At 55.7% G+C, this 18,209-nt stretch overlaps 3 protein-coding genes across 3 annotated transcripts; 1 reads left to right on the top strand and 2 right to left on the bottom strand.

Annotated features, from left to right (window-relative positions):
* Window positions 1–542: 542 nt before the first annotated feature.
* On the bottom strand, window positions 543–11,671 carry FAM83E (family with sequence similarity 83 member E). Its single transcript, XM_004381688.1, has 5 exons — window positions 11,192–11,671; window positions 9,124–9,291; window positions 8,667–8,791; window positions 2,848–3,289; window positions 543–800 (listed from the first exon to the last, which is right to left on the bottom strand). Exons 1-5 carry the CDS (start codon window positions 11,669–11,671, stop codon window positions 543–545), a joined length of 1,473 nt encoding a protein of 490 aa, XP_004381745.1.
* Window positions 6,087–6,458, top strand: SPACA4 (sperm acrosome associated 4). Its single transcript, XM_004381689.1, has one exon. The coding sequence runs from the start codon at window positions 6,087–6,089 to the stop codon at window positions 6,456–6,458; it is 372 nt and encodes a 123-aa protein (XP_004381746.1).
* A 2,471-nt stretch (window positions 11,672–14,142) lies between the features above and the next one.
* RPL18 (ribosomal protein L18) lies at window positions 14,143–18,186 on the bottom strand. Its single transcript, XM_004381687.2, has 7 exons — window positions 18,054–18,186; window positions 16,713–16,799; window positions 16,206–16,313; window positions 15,672–15,770; window positions 14,959–15,082; window positions 14,719–14,788; window positions 14,143–14,256 (listed from the first exon to the last, which is right to left on the bottom strand). The coding sequence occupies exons 1-7, from the start codon at window positions 18,054–18,056 to the stop codon at window positions 14,181–14,183; spliced, it is 567 nt and encodes a 188-aa protein (XP_004381744.1). The 5' UTR covers window positions 18,057–18,186; the 3' UTR covers window positions 14,143–14,180.
* Window positions 18,187–18,209: the final 23 nt, after the last annotated feature.

Below are 18,209 nucleotides of genomic sequence, written 5' to 3'. Positions count from 1 at the left end.
TAGAGACTAGAAGAACTCCAGAGACTATTGCCCTAAGGCACTCTTTTAATCTGGAACTGAAGCCACTCCCAGAGGTCATCTTTCAACCAAACAGTCGAATGGCCTATACAATAAACAATAATACCCGTGAGTAATGTGCTCCATAGAACAATCAATGATACAAGACCAAACCTGCAACATTTGCCCAAAAGCAAAGATAAGAAGGCAAGGAGCGGCCGGGAAACTTGGAGGGATGGAAACAGGGAAGGCAGGGTGGAAATGGGGAGAGTGCCGACACATTGCAAGGACAGCAACCAACGTCACAGAAGAATTTATGTATGAATTGTTGAATGGGAAACTAATTTGCTGTGTAAACTTTTACCTAAAACACAATAAAATGTTAAAACAAAAAAAAATCCCAACTGCTTTCCAGACCCTGAGGCCAGAAGCCTTATCCAAGGCAGGGCAGCAAGGAGGTGTGTGGGGCGGGGAGGGTGCTCTGGGCTGACACAGAGCCCGGTGGTTGCCCAGCTTGCCTCGGCCTGGCTGGGCTTTCCGTCCTGTCAAGGTCGCCCCCCGAGTCCTGCCCAGGCGGCCCTGTCTGGCTGCCAGAGGCCTCTAGGATCCGAGAGTTTGGGCGGAGTACCTTCACCAAACCTTCTCCGTGTCGGGGACAGGTATCGGAGGCGGTGGGGGTGGGCAGGGATCAGGGGCAGGGCCAGTGGGCGGGGGTCCCCCTCACCCCCCTGGCCCCCTCCAGTGCCCCGCTGCCGCATCAGGGCCTTGGCAGGGGTGTCCTTGGAGCCCCAGGACTTCTTGAGCTGTGGAGGAAAAGAGAGGGAGGTGAAAGGAGGCTCCGGGGGCCCAGAATCAGGGATGGAAGGAGGTGAGGGGGGAAGAGAGGAAAGTGAAAGATGGAGGAGCTGAGGGAGGGAGATAAGAAGGGCAGAGGTGAGGGAGGAGGAACAATGAGAGAGGAAGGAGGTGAGACCGGAGAAAGGAGAGCAAGGAGAGAGGGAGGAGATGAGATGGGAGGGGGAGAGATGACAAAGGAGGGAGGGGAGGAAGGAGGGAAGTGGGTGGAGAACTCTGAGGGAGGTGAGGAGGCCCCTGAGCCTCTAGATCCAGGAGGGAAGTGAGGGGAGGTTGGGTCCCCCACACTCACAGAGGGAGCAAGAAGCTGGGTTCCCACCTGCGGCTTTGCAGCTGAGGAGGAACAGGAAGCAGCTGGCTGCTGTCTGGGAGGAGCAAATATTTGCCAAAGGAGGCGATGCTGGGTGAGGGCGGCTGGGAACCAGGTGGAGGTAAGGACCTTGCCCTTGTCCCTGCCCGTCCTTCTCCTCTGGGCTTCAGCCTGCCTTGACTGGGATTCCTCAGACAGTTCTCCCTCACCCTTGGGAAAGGCCCCTGGCTCCCTCTTAGCAGATAGGGAAACTGAGGCTGAAAGGGGACGCAGCTCACAGAGCGAGGCCACCTGTAGCCCCTACATGGCCCTGATGTTACCCTCTCAACAGCCCACTTCATACCTGAGGAAACAGGCTTGGAAAGAAAAGTCATCTGCTCAGGGCCTCCCGGAGGCCACTCTGAGGCCTCCAAGCCCCTTTTCCCTAACCGTCCCCATGTGTTTCTCTAATCTGGGAAGCCAGAGAACAGAGCATTTAAATGCCCTGCTTGGGAGGTAGCCAGGGCTGAGTTCCAATCCCTCTCTGGCACCTCAGTTACCCCATCTGTGAAATGGGTAGGGGGAGAGCTGTAGTCACACCCACCTCAGAGGGCTGGGGTCAAGGTTACATTAGGTCACCTTGGTGAAAGCACATGGCACTACGGAAAAGTGGCCACAAAAGTTCGTTGTTTCGACCTTGGGCAAGTGACTTGACCTCTCTGAGCCTCAGCTTTCCCATCTGTAAAATGGGCATAATCAGAGTACTGCCTCACTGGGCTGGAGGATGAGGCAACGACATAAATACAAATAAATTCCATTTCGTGAATGTGCTGTTGTTACTCTTTTATCTCATCCCATCCTCCCTGACCCAGCCAAACAGAATAAGGACCATTACTCAGCCCATTTCCTAGATGAGAACACTGAGCCTCAGAGAAAACAAGTTGCCTGCTCCCTGGGCTCTCACAACTGGGATGTCATATCAGGAGTACCCACAGGGTTCTCAGGGTCTCTTTCCTGGTCACCCAGCATTTATCTGTCCAGCACACAGTAGGAATGCAAGAGAAAGATGGTGCAATTATAAACTTAGGTGAGTGGGTGAGTGGCTTTGCTTTCCTATCTGTGGAAGAGCGTCCAGTTCCTCAAATCCCTGCAGCCAGGCACCCAGTGAAGCCACTGCTGTGGTGGATGCCAACTCATAGAGACCCTATAGGGCAGAGAACTGCCCCATAGGGTTTCCAATGCTGTAATCTTTATGGGAGCAGACTGCCACATCTTTCGCCCATGGAGAAGCTGGTGGGTTTGAACCATCAACCTTTTGGTTAGCAGCCAAGCACTCAACCACTGCACCACCAGGGCTCCTTAGACCTCTCCATACCCAATAAAACAAATCCATTGCTGTCGAGTTGATTCTGACTCATAGCGACCCCACAGGATAGAGTAGAACTGCCCCATAGGGTTTCCGAGGCTGCAGTCTTTACAGGAACAGAGCCACGGGGTAGGTTTGAACCACCAACCTTTAGGTTAGCAGACAAGCACTTAGCCATTGCGGCACCAGGGCTCCAGGCACCAGCAGGCCCCCCAAAAACGCATCCTGCTCTGAGTGGTTCAGAGTCGGGACCAAGAAGCCGTGGGACCTTAGGCAAGTGCCTTCCCCTCTCTGGGCTCCGATTTTCTTGTTCTCTCTCAGGCCAGCCACCAGGTCTCACCTCGTTGTCACCATCACTGGAGCCTGACAACTGGGATAGGCGGCTCAGGTCCCACAGGGAGCGGCTGGGCCGAGTTGGGGGGCCGCTCGGGGTCCGGGCGCGCTGCACGCTCCTCAGTATGTCGCTGAGTGCTGGCCCAGGGGCGACGGGGAGCTCCCGCCTGTCCCCCTCTGAGATACGGCAGGCAACCAGGCGGCGGGCCAGTGGCTCATCGGGTGGCGGCGACGGGGGTGCCACAGAGCGACGGCAGGCCACGTGGTGCGGGCTTCGGGCCAGCTGCAGTCCCCCCAGGACTCTGATGAAGGGTCCCGGGGCAGGCGCGGGCGGAAGCGGCCACGAGGCCGCGTACAGCGTCCGGAACTCTCGGCTGAAGGCGTCGGTGATCTCACCAGTGAGCAGGGTCACCAGGCCGCGGTGCAGGCGGGCGTCGCTCCACGTGAAGCTGGGGGCATGGAAGGGGGCTCAGGATATCCGCACAGCCCCAGCCTGACCCCACCCCGGTCCCCAACCTGGTCCCAGGGCAGGCTATGGACCTGGAGCAAGACCCGCAGCCTCTCCAGCCTCAGCTTCCCCCTCTGTAGAATGGGAGGAACACCGGTACCAAACCCAGAGGGTTGATGTGAGGACAAGGCAAGCTAACAGATACTTAAATTATCATCTGGAATCAGGCTTGGGTTTAAACCTGGGCTCTACCCTGTCCCCAACGTGGAACACCTCAGGCCTCAGTCTGGCATGTGGCTAGGAGTTCCTGGAGCCCTAGTGGCACAGTGGTTAAGAGTTCAGCTGCTAACCAAAAGGTTGGCGGTTCAAATCCACCAGCTGCTCCTTGGAAACCCTATGGGATAGTTCTACTCTGTCCTACAGGGTCAACTCAACAGCAACCAGTTTGGTTTGGTTTTTGGTTTAAGAGTTCCTGGGTGGCACAAATGGTTAAGCGCTCCACTGCTAGCTGAAAGGTTGGTGGTTTGAACCCACCCAAAGGCACTTCGGAAGACTGGTCTGGCAGTCCGCTGAAAGGCCTTAAAAACCCTCTGGAGCAGTTCTACTCTGCACACGTGGCATCGCCATGAGCAGGAATCAACTTGACGAAAACTAGTAACAACAACGATGATGCTGGAAGCTAGGCCACTGGTATTTCAGATACCAGCAGGGTCACCCTTGGTGGACAGGTTTCAGCAGAGCTTCCAGACTAAGACAGACTAGGAGGAAAGGCCTGGGGCTCTACTTTCGAAAATCAGCCATCGAAAACCCTACGGATCACAACAGAATATTGTCTGATTCTCTTGCTTTGGACATGTCATCAGGAAGGATCAATTGCCAGAGGAGGACATCATGTTGGTGACGGAGAGGGCCAGTGAGGGCAAGGGAGACCCTAGGTGAGATGGACTCGCACAAGAGCCGCAAAGATGGACTTGAACACACCAGTGATCGTGAAGATGGCAAAGGACAGGGCGACACTGCACTCTTTGTACATAAGGTCGCCAGGAGTCAGAACCTACTTGACAGCAGCTAACAACAAGAAAAGTTTTCTGACACCCACAGGGACTGTTTTAAGACTCAGCAGCTGCTTCCTAGACTGACTGCATTTATCAAACGCTTACTGTGTGCCGGAAACCCTGGTGGCTTCGTGGCTACTAACCAAAAGGTCAGCAGTTCAAATCCATCAGGCACTCTTTGGAAACCCTATGGGGCAGTTCTACTCTGTCCTATAGGGTCACTATGAGTCGAAATCGATTCCACGGCAACGGGTTTTGCTGTGTGCCAAGTTCTGGGTGCGCCTGCCCCATGCCTCGGTTTCCTCATCTGTAATATGGAGTCGAAACGTAGGAAGATTCAAATGAGGGAAGATGGGTAGCAGGTCCGGCATGAGGTAAATATTAAAAGCTGTTGTGCCTTTACTATTACCTGTTATCACGGTGGTTGTTACTGAAAGCACACATTGTTACCGAAAGTCTTGCCATACAGTAAACCAACAAAAACCCGTTGCCACTGAGTCGATTCTGACTTATGGAGACCCCGTGTATTACAGAGTAGGACTGTGCTCCATAAGGTTTTCTTGACTGTCATCTTTATGGAAGCAGATCATCAGGCCTTTCTTCCTAGTCTTAGTCTAGAAGCTGCGCTGAAACCTGTCCACCATGGTTAACAGCTACACGTAAATCGTTTGGACCACTCACGCACATAGTAAGTGCTCAGTAAATGCCTTTTTCTCTCCTGGCCTCCCCTGAAGTTAAATGAACATAGCTCTCATATTAGGTCAGGGGGCCTTGGACTCCCACTTCCTGAGCCTCAGCTTGTCCATCTGTAGAGCTAGATGGAAGGAGCCCTGGTGGCGCATGGTTAGGCACTCGGCTGCTAACCAAAAGGTTGGCAGTTCAAACTCAGTAGCTCCACCCAGTAGCTCCACAGGAGAAAGACCTGGCAATCTGCTCGTATAAAGATTTCTGCCTAGGAAACTCTATGGGGCGGTTCTACCCTGTCCTGTAGGGTCGCTATGAGTCGGAATCGATTCAACGGCACCTAACAACAACAGAGCAGGATAGAGTCCCTGGGTGGTGCCAATGGCTAACATGTTCAGTCGCTAACTGAAAGGTTGGCAGTTCAAATCCACCTAGAAGCACCTCGGAAGAAAGGCCTGGTTGGCGATCTACTTCCAAAACATCAGCCATTGAAAACTTTATGGAGCACAGTTGTCCTCTGATACTCATGGGGTCGCCATGAGTCAGGATCAGCTCAACATCAACTGGAACTGGTAGAGCAGTGGTCACCATGGAGTGGGGGTGGGGTGAGTAAGCCCTCAGCACTGCGGCCAGCACACCACAGAGCGTCCTTACCTTTGTAGGGTGCCAGTGTCCTCACTCCCCGGGAGGTCAGCCTGCAAAGCTTCCCCTCGGATTGTGACACCTCCCCTCCCCCACCAACGACCTCACCCCCGGAGCAGCCAGTGGGAACCCCGAGGGTTCTGTGAGGTCACCCCATTCCGCTTCATAAAGACCCCGGTTGGGCAGCGGCCACTGGCTTATCTCCGACCTGGGGACTCCTGAGAGCCAAACCATAACAGAACTCCTGAGAGAGACGCAGTGCGCGTGTCGGAAACCAAGGACCCTCCAACCGTTGACCCTGGGAGGCCCGGCTGACGGGCCAAAGTCTCCTGGGTGTTCAGAGCGCCATTCAGCCGTCCCGCGAGGTCCAGGAAGGCCCCGGCCTGGCTTGGGCACTGTCGGCGCCGCCAGGCCGCCATGGTCCTCGGCTGGCTGCTGCTGCTGGTGCTGGCGCTGCCCCCAGGCACGAGAAGCGTCAAGGACTGCTTCTTCTGTGAGCCGACCGACTCCCTGCACTGCCCCAGCACGTACATGAGCTGCAGCGAAGAGGAGGACTGCTTCACGGGCTACGGGGTGGCCCCGGGTTTGGGCCCCATCACCAACAAAGGCTGCCTGCGCTCCACCAGCTGTGGCCACGAGCAGCCCGTCAGCTACATGGGCGTCACCTACAGCCTCGTCACCACCTGCTGCTATGGCAACCTGTGCAACGCAGCCCCCCGGCCCGCGGGCACCGGGACGGCAGGGGCCACGACCGGCCTGGCACTGGGCTTGCTTCTGCTGCTCCAATAGTCGCTGTGACCACCGGGGGCAGGACGGGGCCTGGGCCTGGCTGCCCAGCTCCGCTGCTCCCTGCAGCCCCTGCCTCCGCCCTCTACCCCCATTAAATGGCCTGAGGCCCTGGATAACCTCTTGTGGCCCTGGCTTGGTCCATTCTGGGGCTGTCCCTCAGGAGAAGCCCCCATGGGCCTGATGTGCTGGTGGGGAGCCCAGAGAGCTGGTGCGATGGTGCTACTGTATTTCATTGGTTCTAAGACGCGCCTCTTTTTGCATGTGAACCAGATGTCACTTAACGTCGGTGGCACCCCTTAGAATCGATGAAATATGGTAAAAAGAAATAAAGGACAGCTGACACTGATGGAGCGCTGATTATGTCACAGGCCAGGCACCACCCTCTCATGGAGCCCTCACGCAGAGCCGGGAGGTCGCGCCTTGCTGTTGTTAGGTGCCTTTCAGTCAATTCTGACTCATGGCAACCTACTCTACTCAAAACCACCCAGTCTCTACCCTAGCGCTTCTCACTTCATCAAGGTTCCTGGGCCAGCAGCCTCAGCATCACCTGGGAACTTGCTTAAAATGTAAATTCCCCATGCCCAGCTGAATTGGGGAGTCCCCAAAACCAAAAACAAACAAACCCATTGGCCTGGAGTCGATTCTGATTCACAGCAACCCTACTGAGTAGAACTGCCCCATAGGGTTTCCAGGGCTGTAATCCTTATGGAAGCAGACTGCCAGGTCTACAGCTAGCGGTTTCAAATTCCTCTGGGGGTCCCCGGATGCTGCAAATGATTAAGTGCTTGACACCTAGCCAAAAAGTTCCAGCGGTTAACATGCTAGGCCACTAACCAAAAAGTTGGTGGGTTCGAGTCCACCCAGAGGCACCTCAGAAGACAGGCCTGGCGATCTGTTTCTGAAAGGTCACAGCCTTGAAAACCCTATGGAGCAGCTCTGCTCTGACATACGGGGTCGCCACGAGTCAGACTAACAACAACAGCCAGATTGGACACTCGGGGTGGCGCCTGGTGACCTGGGTTTTCAGGTCATCCAGGTGACTCCGATGCTGCTCAAGTTTGAAGACCATTGTTCTAGAACAAGGTCCCTGGGTGGTGCAAATGGTCTGTGCTCAACTGCCAGCTGAAAGGTTGGCGGTTTGAACTCACCCAGCGACAGTGCAGGAGAAAAGTCTGGTCAAGATGACAGCCTAGGAAATCCTATGAAGCAGTTCTACTCTAACACGCGGGGTTGCCATGAGTCGGAATTGACTCAATGGCAATAGGTTTGGTTTCTGATTGGAACAAGTGGTTCTCAGTGAGGGTGTGTCTGCACCCCAGGGAGCATCTGGCTATGTCCGGAGACATTTTTGTTGTCATGACTCAGGGTAGGGGTGCTAGTGGCATCTAGTGGTTAGAGTCCAGGGATGCTCCTCAACATACTACAACGCACAGGACAGCCCCCACCACAGCAAAGAATCATATGATTCAAAATGTGAGCAGAGACACTGTTGAGAAACCCTGCTCTAGAGGCAGTAATCCTATTATCTCGTTCTCTAGAGGGGGAAACTGAGGCACAGAGAGGTAAAGTAACTTGCCCAAAGTCACACAGCTAGTAGTAACTGGCAGAGCTTGGATTTGAACCCAGGCTCTCTGGCTCCAGGTCCATGGTCTCCTCTGTGCTGTGATCACTCACACTTTCCAGATGAGGAAACGGAGGTTCAGACTGGGCCAGTGTCAGTCACAGAGCTAGGAAATGGCTGAGCTAGGATTGGAACAGATCAGTTGGATCCCAAAGAAAGGAGAGGAGGCAACTGAGCCCGTCCGCTGGCTGGGCCATTTACAGACACTCAGAAAGGTGGAGTCACTTCCAGAAGGCAGAGCTAGGACTCACATTTGGTATTCCTGGCTTTGAAACTCCCCCTACACAAACTGTCAGCCCAGTTTTCCATATGAGGAAACCTGGGGTTATCAGGGAGGTAAAGATTCACCCAAGGCCATGAAACAGGCCAGCGTGACAGGGCCAGGTCCTGCACCCAGTTCCCATTCCACCCCCCAACACCTCCTCTCTCCAGGGGAGGAAGGGCGTTTTGAACCCATTTTACAGACGAGGAAACAGAGGCCTGGAAAGGGGACACTAAGGGCAATCTGAGTGTGCCGAGGGCAGCTTGGGTACAGGATGCCGGCTGAAGGGTGGTGGCGCCTGGGGTGAGGCGTGGGGGAATTGTACCTGTAGGATCCCGAGATGACCCGGTCACCGTCCAGCAGCACAAACTTCTCCCGCACGTGGCCGCTCACCTGCCTCCGCTGGCGGCTCTGGAAGCTGCAGCCCCGCACGACGCGGATGTCCAGGTTCTGGGGTGAGGCACACCCCATGACCCCCACTCAGTGCCAAGAGCTTGGGGGTCACTCCAGGCTGGTCCCACTTAGGTGGCCCATGACTCCACAGAAGGATCTGTCCCAGCTTCCCCAGCACACCAGGTATCAGGCCTCAGGGGTCTGCTAGGAGTACCCCAACTTGGTGGCGTGGAACCTCATGGAACATTCCAGTTCCACTTGTCCCAAAGCCATGGGCATCAGATCTCAGGGACCCTCTCAGTTAGCATGTATGACCCAGGATCCCATGGAAGGTTCTGCTACCCGCATTGCCTCCAGCCCCATGGGAGGGAACGCTGGCCAGCCCCTACCTTGGTGGCCCAGGGGTTCACGCCCAGCTGCTGGGCCAGAGTCAGGAAGGCAGGCAGCTGCTGGCGGTCCAGGAGCAGGTAGACAGGCACCCAGCGGCACGTGGCGGCATCCACCAGATCCATAAGCAGGTCTGGGTCAGTGAACACATCCATGACCACGGCCACCAGCTGGGGGTGGGAAGGGCGTTGAGACAGAGCCTGGGTTTGGGGGCACTGAGATGGCAGGGACTGGGCATCAGGGTCCTGGGGGGGTGGGTGAGGTACACTGGCGGCTGGGAGTTTGAGGGCCTGGCCTCAGTGGGATGCCCAAGGGGGATCCCAGATTGTCTGCGGGAGAAGGGGCCTGTGTGTGAAGAGGGGAGATGGAGCCCTTCCTCAAGACCAGTTAACCAGTTGCTGTCGAGTCGATTCCAACTCAAGGTGACCCTGTGCGTGTCAAAGTAGAAGTGTGCTCCATAGGGTTTTCAGTGGCTGATTTTTCAGAAGTAGACTGCCAGGACTTTCTTTCGAGGCACCGCTGGGTGGACTCGAACCACCAGTCTTTCGGTTAGGAACCAAGCACATTAACCATTTGCACCACTCAGGACTCTATTCCTCAAGACACTTAACTCTTAACTGCTGGAAAGCTGTTACAACACAGCACGTGTCTACAATGTGAACAGTGTTCCTTGAGTTGTGACTATGGGCCCAAATGCACCTGACACCCGTGTAGGGCATTCTGAGTCACTGGGCATCTGATCCCCTGGGAGGCTCTGGGTGCTAGGGTGGGAGAGGTGGCCTGTGCAGCCACCAACGGGAGCTCTGAGGACTGGGGGTGCTGAGGGCCTGGATCTTGTAAGTAGTGGTGGTGAAATCCCTGGGTAGCACAAACGGTTAATGTGCTCGGCTGCTAACTGAAAGGTTGGCAGTTCGAATCCACCCAGAGGCACCTTGAAAGAAAGGTTGGCAATATACTTCTGAAAAATCAGCCATTGAAAACCTTATGGAGCACTGTTCTACTCTGACACACATGGGGTCGCCATGAGTCGGAATGGACTTCATGGTAACTGGTTGGATGAAACCTGACTCAACAATGCAGTGGCTTGGGTTCAAATCCCCGCTCAGTCACTTACAGGTGAGAGACTTAATGTTCTCGTGCCTCAGTTTCCTCATTTCCTCAACAGGCACACAAACAGTTCTACCACATAGGGCTCTAAAAAACAAGTTGCCATCAGGTTGGTTCTGACTCATGGCGACCTCATGTGTGTCAGAGTAAAACTCTGTTCCACAAGAGTTTTTTTTTTAATTGTGGTGAAAATATACACAACAAAACACACCAATTCAACAACTTGTACACGTGAAATTCAGTGATCTTGATTACGTTCTTCAAGTTGTGCCACCATGCTCACCCTCGTTTTCCAAATTATTCCACCACCATTAACTCAGTGCCCTCCACAGGGTTTTCAATGGCTGATTTTTCAGAAATGAATCACCAGGCGTTTCTTCTGAGGTGCCCCTGGGTGGACTCAAACTGCCAACCTTTCGTTTAGAAGCCGAGAGCATTAACCATTTGCACCACCTAGGGACTCCTAGTGAGGATTATACTCATTAACCCACGCGCTTGAAACTCTTCGTGCGAGAGCTGGCTGACGTTAAGATTGTTAAATAGAGGGTGGGCAGTCCAGGGGGCTGCAGGGGGTGCCTGGGCCCTCCCTGGGGGGAAGGTGGAGACACCTGGCCTGGCGGGGAAGGGGTGGAATGGATGCTTGAGACCGGGGATGAGTCAGAGTCAGGTACAGGGGGCACAGACACCTAAGGGATCTTAGGTCTTAGAGCAGGAAGGGTGACACCCAGATCTGAGGGGGTGTGGATATCAGGTCCTGAGTCCTGGGGGCTGGGAGGTGTGGACCCCTGGGTCCAGGGGTATGGGTCCCAGGGGATATAGGCCCTCAGGGCCTGGCAGGCAGGGGTGTGGGTTCCCAGGTCCCAGGAGAGCAAGAGTGGGGATGCCCAAGTTCCAGAGGACATGGACACCCAGGTCCCAGGAGCTGGGTGTGGGGAACAGACCCCAGGCCCCAGAGGCACCCACCTTGCAGGCAGCCTGGAGTTCCCGGCGCACCAGCTCCTTGAGGGATGGGTGGCCCTCGCCAGGCGGCTGGGTGTACAGCTGGGCCCGGGTGATGCCTCTCCAGGCGGTGTCCTCGGGCCAGCCCAGCCGCAGTACAGGCGCTGGCTCCTCCGACTGGCCAGGCCAGTAGGTCAGGCTGCCCCCTGTGGCCCCGCTGGTGGCGATGGCAGCTCCTTCTGACACCCCGCCGAGCTCCTGCGTGGCTGCTGTCCAGTCTTCTGCTGTGGCTGCCAGGCCTCGGATCTCCTCCGCACTGAGGAAGGGTTGCACCTGCTCTCGATGCACGCAGGCCTCAAATGCGTCCGCACCCTCGCTCAGCAGGGCCTCCAGCGCCAGCCGCTGGCCCTCCGAGTACAGGAAGCCCGGGCTGGACTCAGTCAATGACGACCCTCCAGCTCCCAACTCCACGCTTTCCAGCGCAGCCAGCTGGGAGGCTGCCATAGTGGTCTGCTCAGGTGAGGCTGGGTCCCCGAGGGCTTGACTGTCTCTGGGTGACTGACCATTGGGGGGCCTCCTCCTGACTGGCTGACACTAGGCAGCCATTGGAGCCTCCCACGGTGGCCCTGCCAAAGTCCCAGTGGCTCCCTGCTCACGGTCCTGACAACTTAATAGTCCAAGTGTCCACTGACCGCGGCGTCTCAGGCTGCCCAGGCCAACCACCTGCTGGCCTAGCTACACTGTGATAGCCTGGCTCTCCTGCCACCTGTCCCTGATGTCTAGCTGACCCCACGACTGGCCCTCTCTTGGTCAGAATGACCACCTGACACTGTCTCCAACTGTGCCACCCAACAGCTGGCCACTCTGCCTGACCACACAACCCCGCACTGGCTGACCCCTCAGTCTCTCAGACTGGTAAAGCTGGCCACCCAACAGTCTGAGGTGAAGGTGTGGCTGACTATCCAACCATCTCCAGGCAAGAGTCTGTCTACCTGTGTCTGATCCCCCAGCTGTCCCCAACTAAGGGAAAGGTCTGTACCCCTGGCCAATAGCACGTCTCACCCTCTATGACCACCTGTCCAACTATTTGGCAGACACTGATTGCTTCTGTCTGACAATCTTGGTGGCTGTCCAGCTGTCTCCACAGATCTAGCTGGCTGACCACCTGACCAGTTTCTCTAGTCAGTTGCTGCCACCAGCTCACTAGCTCTTACCAGTTGATCACCTGGGGCCTTCTCTCAGCCTTGCAGGCATCGCCCTTCCCCAGTGCCAAGACCAGGCCTCAGTCTTCCCCTCTGTCAGTCAGGGACCTCACTTCCTCTAGAGACCCTCACAGACCCTCGGGCTGCTCCAGGAGAGAGTGATGCACTGGACACAGGTTCTCATCATTATAGAAACAGTCCATGACTTCAACAGGCCATTGAGGTTGGGGGGTACCAACCAGCCACCATTTCTCAGGCCAGCTGGCCCTGGCTGTCTCCCTAGCCACAGAGCTGCTTCAGGCTGCCGACGGATCTGGGCTGACCCCTGGCCAAGCTGACCCCAGCCCGGATTTCTGCCTGAATCCCAGTGTCTCCAGCCAGCTGACCATCCACTGGTCTATATCTTGGCCTGCCTCCCTCCTTAGCCCCAGCAGCCGCTCTGAGGCCCGTGACCAAACCCCTAGACTATGGGCCCCTTTCAGCCAGGGGCCACTCGTTTCAATCCGGGCAGCCCCAGCTCCCTTCCTTCAGGCCACAGCTCAGAGCCCTGCAAAGAGGAGTAGGAATCAAGCCAGGCCGCCCTCCCCGCAACCGCACCCCACCGATCACCCTCACGCCCCGGCCTGTCCTCACTCCTGTTGCACCCTCTATGCTTCTAGGTCTCCATCCCCCGAGCCCCTCTCTTGCCTTTTCCAAGGACCGGGGAGGACGGGCGCGGAGACCTCCTGCCTGGATTTCTGCGGTTCTTCCGGTACGCTGCCTCATTCATTGGGCTTCAGCCTGGGATCTGGGGAACCCAGCCCCTTATGTAAACAGAACGGGGAGGGCCGACGCAGGCCCCTGGGGGAGGTTTAGGAGTGTGGGGCCTGGGATGATTAGATGGTCCCAGCCTGAGGAGCATACTCAACCGGTTCCTCGCCCAGAGGCCACAGGCCGGCCCTCCTGGTCCCAGGGGAGTGGGAGCACCTCACCTGTTCCCATGCTCACCCTCCCCCACCGCAGCCCTGCCCCTTCTGCACTTCCCTGACCACACCTCCGGCAGGCCAGAGCGCCAGCCAACGCAGGCCCTTTAAAAAGGGCGGGGCCTGGCCCTAAACAAACAAAAAAACCCATCACCGCTGGGGAGTCGATTCCAACTCATAACGACGTATAGGACAGAGTAGAACTGCCCCATAGGGTTTCCAAGGAGCGCCTGGTGTATTTTAACTGCCGACCTTCTGGTTAGCAGCCAAACTCTTACCCACTACTGCCACCCGGGTTTCCGCTTCGGCCCTGGGGGCTGCGAAAGGCCCCCTAAGGCAACACGTGTAGTAACTATTAAACGAAAAACTATTTTGTTCTGTAAGTCTTCATCTTAAGTGAGAATAGCAGCACAATCGGAAGAGCGTAGTCAATGTCACTTAACTGTGCATGTAGAAATTTTTGAAATGGTGTACCTTTGGCTATGTGTATTTTCACCAAAAAAAAAGTTGAGAAGTTAAGAGGGTTGACATGTTGTGAGGTTAAGCAACGTTGTAAAACAATATGTGTACTACTGTTTCATGAATAAAATAAATAAAAGAAAAGGCCTCTAGGTCCAGGGAGGGTCAAGTCGCTGCGCAGGCAGTGGCCGCCTGGCCGCCTTCCAGCGAACCCATGGATCAGGAGCTCACCCTGCGCAGTGGAGGGACTGGTCTCCAAGGACTCAGCGTGCAATTCCCCCAAACCGAAGACATTCTCACCAGCAGGCCCCATCCCCTCCCCGCCCCCCAATAACACACAAAGAGCCATCTGCATCCAAAATCTTTTTAATAACAGAGTAGGATCTGGGGTTAGTTTTTGTAGCCGCGGCTGGCCCGTCGGCCTCTGGCACGCTCGAACTTCCTGCCCTTGGAGCGGACGTACGGTCTGCAGGGAGAAGAGGAAGAAAGTGAGAGTGAGCCTGTTTTGCGGAGGTGAGAGACACAGGGCGGCCGTTAGGGAACCCAGAGAGCACCACACTCAACCCGAGAAGGATCAGGGCAACAGTTAAGATGTCAGGGGTGGCTGACGAGCCTGCGGTTGCCCTGTAGACTCTCAACCTGAGTCGGCTTGAGGCTGGGCGGAATGTAGGCTCCCAAAGCGGGGAGATGCTGGCTGAGGCACTGGCTGGAGTGCAACACCTCAAGGAGCAGAGATTTAAGTTGACTTGCAAAGGAAAAAGGGGGTAACGTGAGGTGGTAGTCCTTGGGAGGCCCAAGGGTGAGTTAGGGTACAAAACAGCAGAAGCAGTTTGGTGGGGTGTCAGGCCTGGGGGTTGGGTGCAGGGGGAGATGACAGGGCCACGCTGCGGGGATGAAGGGGCAGGAGGGGCTGGGGCCTAATACTCACTTGGTGTGGCTGTGCGGGGTTCCCGGTGCCTTGCCGAAATGCCTGTACACCTCGCGGCCCTTGCGTGGACCTGGGGAAAGAATAGGGAGGGGGTGGGTAAGGCAGGGACCCGATACCTAACCTCACACAGGAAGGGGTCCAGCCCCCCAGGAATCACATGGCTCACGCCAGGCCACCTCCTCCTCACATCCCCCCACCAGGGCTCCCCACAAGTCCAGCAGCCAATGAAGCATCACTCACCAGAGAGCAGGACAGTGCCACAGCCCTTGGGGGAGTCCAGGGCCAGCTGGTCAAAGGTGAGGATCTTGCCCCCAGCCTTGAGGATGCGGCTCCGGGCCCGGCTGCTCACGCGCAGCGCGCACACCTGAGGGAAAGTACAGGTGGGGTCAGGGCCCACTGCTCGGCACCCCAGGGGCTGCTGGGACTTAACATCCACCACCCTGGCCAGCAGTGGCCCCGACTACTTCCTTGGTAACACAATCAATGGTTACGAGGGCCTTCTGAAGTTAACAGTGGCTGTTCTTACTGTTTACACCTAGAGACTCACCTAAGATCGCCACAGCCCTAGAAGGTCCTCCATGTTATTACGTATAAGTGAACTGAAGCCTAAAAGATTAAGGACTTTGTCCGGAAGTGACAGAATAGCGAAGAGCCGGATCTGAACCCCAGTCATCTGGCTTGAAAGGAAATACTGCCAACAGTATACGAGGAAACTGAGGGCCAGAAAGGTCTTGCTCAGGGCTGCACCGACTATCAACAGGCAGGTCTTAGTGTCAGTGACCACCGCTGTTCAATCCTAAATGCTCCCTGTCTCTCCCCAAGGTGACCAAGGACACATCATGGGCCCAATGCCACATGGCAGAGCAAGGATGCAGGCCAGGTCTGCACACCTCCACCCTGAAGCTTGTGCTCTTGACCCAGCCACTGTGCCCTGGAGCCCACACCCCACTCACCTTCAGCTTGGGCACCTCCTGAACCCGCACATCATCTGTTATGGTCCCTACGACCACAGCTGTCTTGTTTTCCCTGCCAGGAAGCTTCATCTTCCGGATCTTGGCGGGCGGGTGGGGGGTGATGCACAAAATGAGATAAAGTCCCTTCTGATGTTTAAATCCAATCCCCCCGCTTCAGGCAGCCCAAGGACCAGGACAGTTATGCCCTCTGACAAAGCTAAGCCCACTCACAAAATGCCTTCCTGAATAAAAGGAGACTTCTCAGGTCTAGCTTAGGAAAACCCACAGATGAAAACGTTTAAGCACAGGTTGTTCACCAGATTTCTCCTATAGAGCGCCTGTGTGAGACACATAAGTCTCAGGACAACCTCAGAGGAAGCCACTAGCTTCACAAGGGGGGAAAACAAGGCCAAGCCAGTTGCCCACGGCTATTCTGCTACAACCAAAGGCCAGAGCTTTGTACCCACCACTGAGTGTAACACCAGCTGACTCCCAGGCAGCTGCCCCCACGTCCTCCCTGCAACAACCTCTCACCATCCGAGAAAGGGACAAAGGCGGCCGGTTGGTGCGGCTCATGAACAGCCTCTTCAGCACAACCTGGTTGAAGGTAGAGTTGGTTCGTCTGGCCAGAAACCTGTACAGCTGCAGGGGAAGGGAAAGGGAGGCATGAGAACCCGGGGTACCCCACCCTTCCCACCCCCTACTTTCTAGTGAAGAGACAAATCAGTGATGATTCAGGCTAGAAAGGTTTCTGTGGCCTGCTGTGCAGCCACTGACTGAGCTTTTCCCATATCCCGCAGAGCTCAAGATGCAGAGCAGGTCCAGGTCCCTCTTGGCCAGGGACCCAGAAAGTCCCTCCCCACCTGAACACAGCTCAGAGGCTGAAACATGAACCTTCCAGAAGCTCTGGACACAGTGACAGATCCAGAGGTGTGAGCCTGCCCTGCAGGCCCCTGGAAGGAGCCAGGTACACACACTAGAAGTGCTGCTAGTCACAGCTCTGAGGTGGCCCTGCCCCAAGGACTCAGGCCCCAGCCTCACCTTGACCAACAGCCGCAAGTAGATGTCCTGGCTCTTGGGCTCCTTGCGCCGAACCTTCCGGTCTTTGTTGTGGCGGATGTCAACTCCCTACGGGAGTGAAGGGGAGACCGTGGACCTGACTCAGGATCTGGCAGATCACTCACCCCAGAAACCAAGATCAAAGGGGGCCCAAGTCTCTGGAGACAACAGCTCAAATCTCAGCTCCACCACCGGGACACCTCTGGGCGAGTCACTTAAAAACCTCTGGGGCTCAAGGGACACTTAAAAAAAGGGAACAAATCTACGTGCAAAACTTTTAGCACACAGCACACAACAAACTGTCAAAACTCTTAACGCAGGAGCAGTACTACATCAGCAAAAGAACGTTCAACTCTTTAGAAACTGTATTTTATAACATTAAGTATTACTTAAGTTCCTAAAAACTGGCTCCCACACCTGGAGTGACCCAAAACATTTAAACCTAAGGCAGACTCTAAATAACGATAGCAATGCATCTTTCTTTTTTTTAAAAAAGAACTTCCTCTGTGTCAAACTAGAACTACTTTTCATTCAGTATCTCCCTGAATCTAACAATCCTATTGGGTAGTTTCTGTTATTATTCCCAACTTAGAGCTAAAGAAACCCCACAATTCCCACTACAATCTCTGCCTGTTTTTCTCAGTTATTGAGATTTTAAAGATCGCGTTAATAATCGTAAACAGCTACTTAGGTGTTAACAGCACTTGCTTTATTGCAGATGCACACTTCCTATGAACTACCTCTTCCAAAACGCACAAACCCAGGCAATAGAACGACCGCGTCCCTAGTGGAGAGATGAGCAAACTGGGGCACAAGCCCGGAAAGCAAGGCCCTACCCCAAGGTAACACTGTGGCCAGGGAGCTAAGAATCCAGTGGAAGCCTGCCTGGTCCCAAAGCCCGGGCACTTGGCCCTCGACTCCCCAAAAAAACCCGTCTCTCCAGGCTGATGAGTGACAGGTCGGCAGCTGCCGGTAGTGGCGGCAAAGACAAGTGGTTAAGAGTGCCTACGGGGCCAGAGCCTGGGTCCGAATCCGGCTCCGCCACTTGGTGGCCTTGTGGCCCCAATCATATTAATCTCTCCATACCTCAGTTTGGTCATCTATTCATGGAAACGTTAATAAAGAGGTGCGGAAGGGACCGGAGACTTAAGTGACCCTGACCGATTCCGGGTCCCCAGACCCCCAAAGTAGTCTCCCCCGCCTCGGGAGTCAGCTTCTTCGGACACCCCTGACACCCTTGCCCCCCTCTGGCAAGCCCCCGGCCCAAGATCGCGGCGGATGACGGCGGATGGTCAAGCCCTGAACGCCGCCAGACGCGCTCACCATGATTGCACCCCTTGCTCAGCGAGGTCTGGAAAGAAAGAACAGCGCTGGCGTGGGCGGGGAAAGCCTCCAGAGAATGGCGCCCACGTGACGTCACATGAGCGCCACGCGGCGCTCTACCACAACCCGGCCTCTTTGTGGTGTGTCGGAGGACCG

The sequence above is a fragment of the Trichechus manatus genome, unplaced genomic scaffold, assembly GCF_000243295.1.
Source record: "Trichechus manatus latirostris isolate Lorelei unplaced genomic scaffold, TriManLat1.0 scaffold00087, whole genome shotgun sequence".
NCBI lineage: Eukaryota > Metazoa > Chordata > Mammalia > Sirenia > Trichechidae > Trichechus > Trichechus manatus.
The sequence above is the reverse complement of the archived record's forward strand: the minus strand, read 5'-3'. Positions and strand labels throughout refer to the sequence as shown.

Coding starts and splice junctions, on each gene's coding strand:
- SPACA4 (XM_004381689.1), top strand. CDS start 6,087: ATGGTCCTCGGCTGGCTGCTGCTGCTGGTGCTGGCGCTGCCCCCAGGC.
- FAM83E (XM_004381688.1), bottom strand. CDS start 11,671: ATGGCAGCCTCCCAGCTGGCTGCGCTGGAAAGCGTGGAGTTGGGAGCT. Junction 9,292..11,191: donor AACTCCAGGCTGCCTGCAAG/GTGGGTGCCTCT, acceptor TCCCACCCCCAG/CTGGTGGCCGTGGTCATGGA. Junction 801..2,847: donor CCAGTGATGGTGACAACGAG/GTGAGACCTGGT, acceptor TTTCCTCCACAG/CTCAAGAAGTCCTGGGGCTC.
- RPL18 (XM_004381687.2), bottom strand. Junction 15,771..16,205: donor CTTTGTCCCTTTCTCGGATG/GTGAGAGGTTGT, acceptor CCGCCCGCCAAG/ATCCGGAAGATGAAGCTTCC. Junction 14,257..14,718: donor ACCCCGCACAGCCACACCAA/GTGAGTATTAGG, acceptor TTCTCCCTGCAG/ACCGTACGTCCGCTCCAAGG.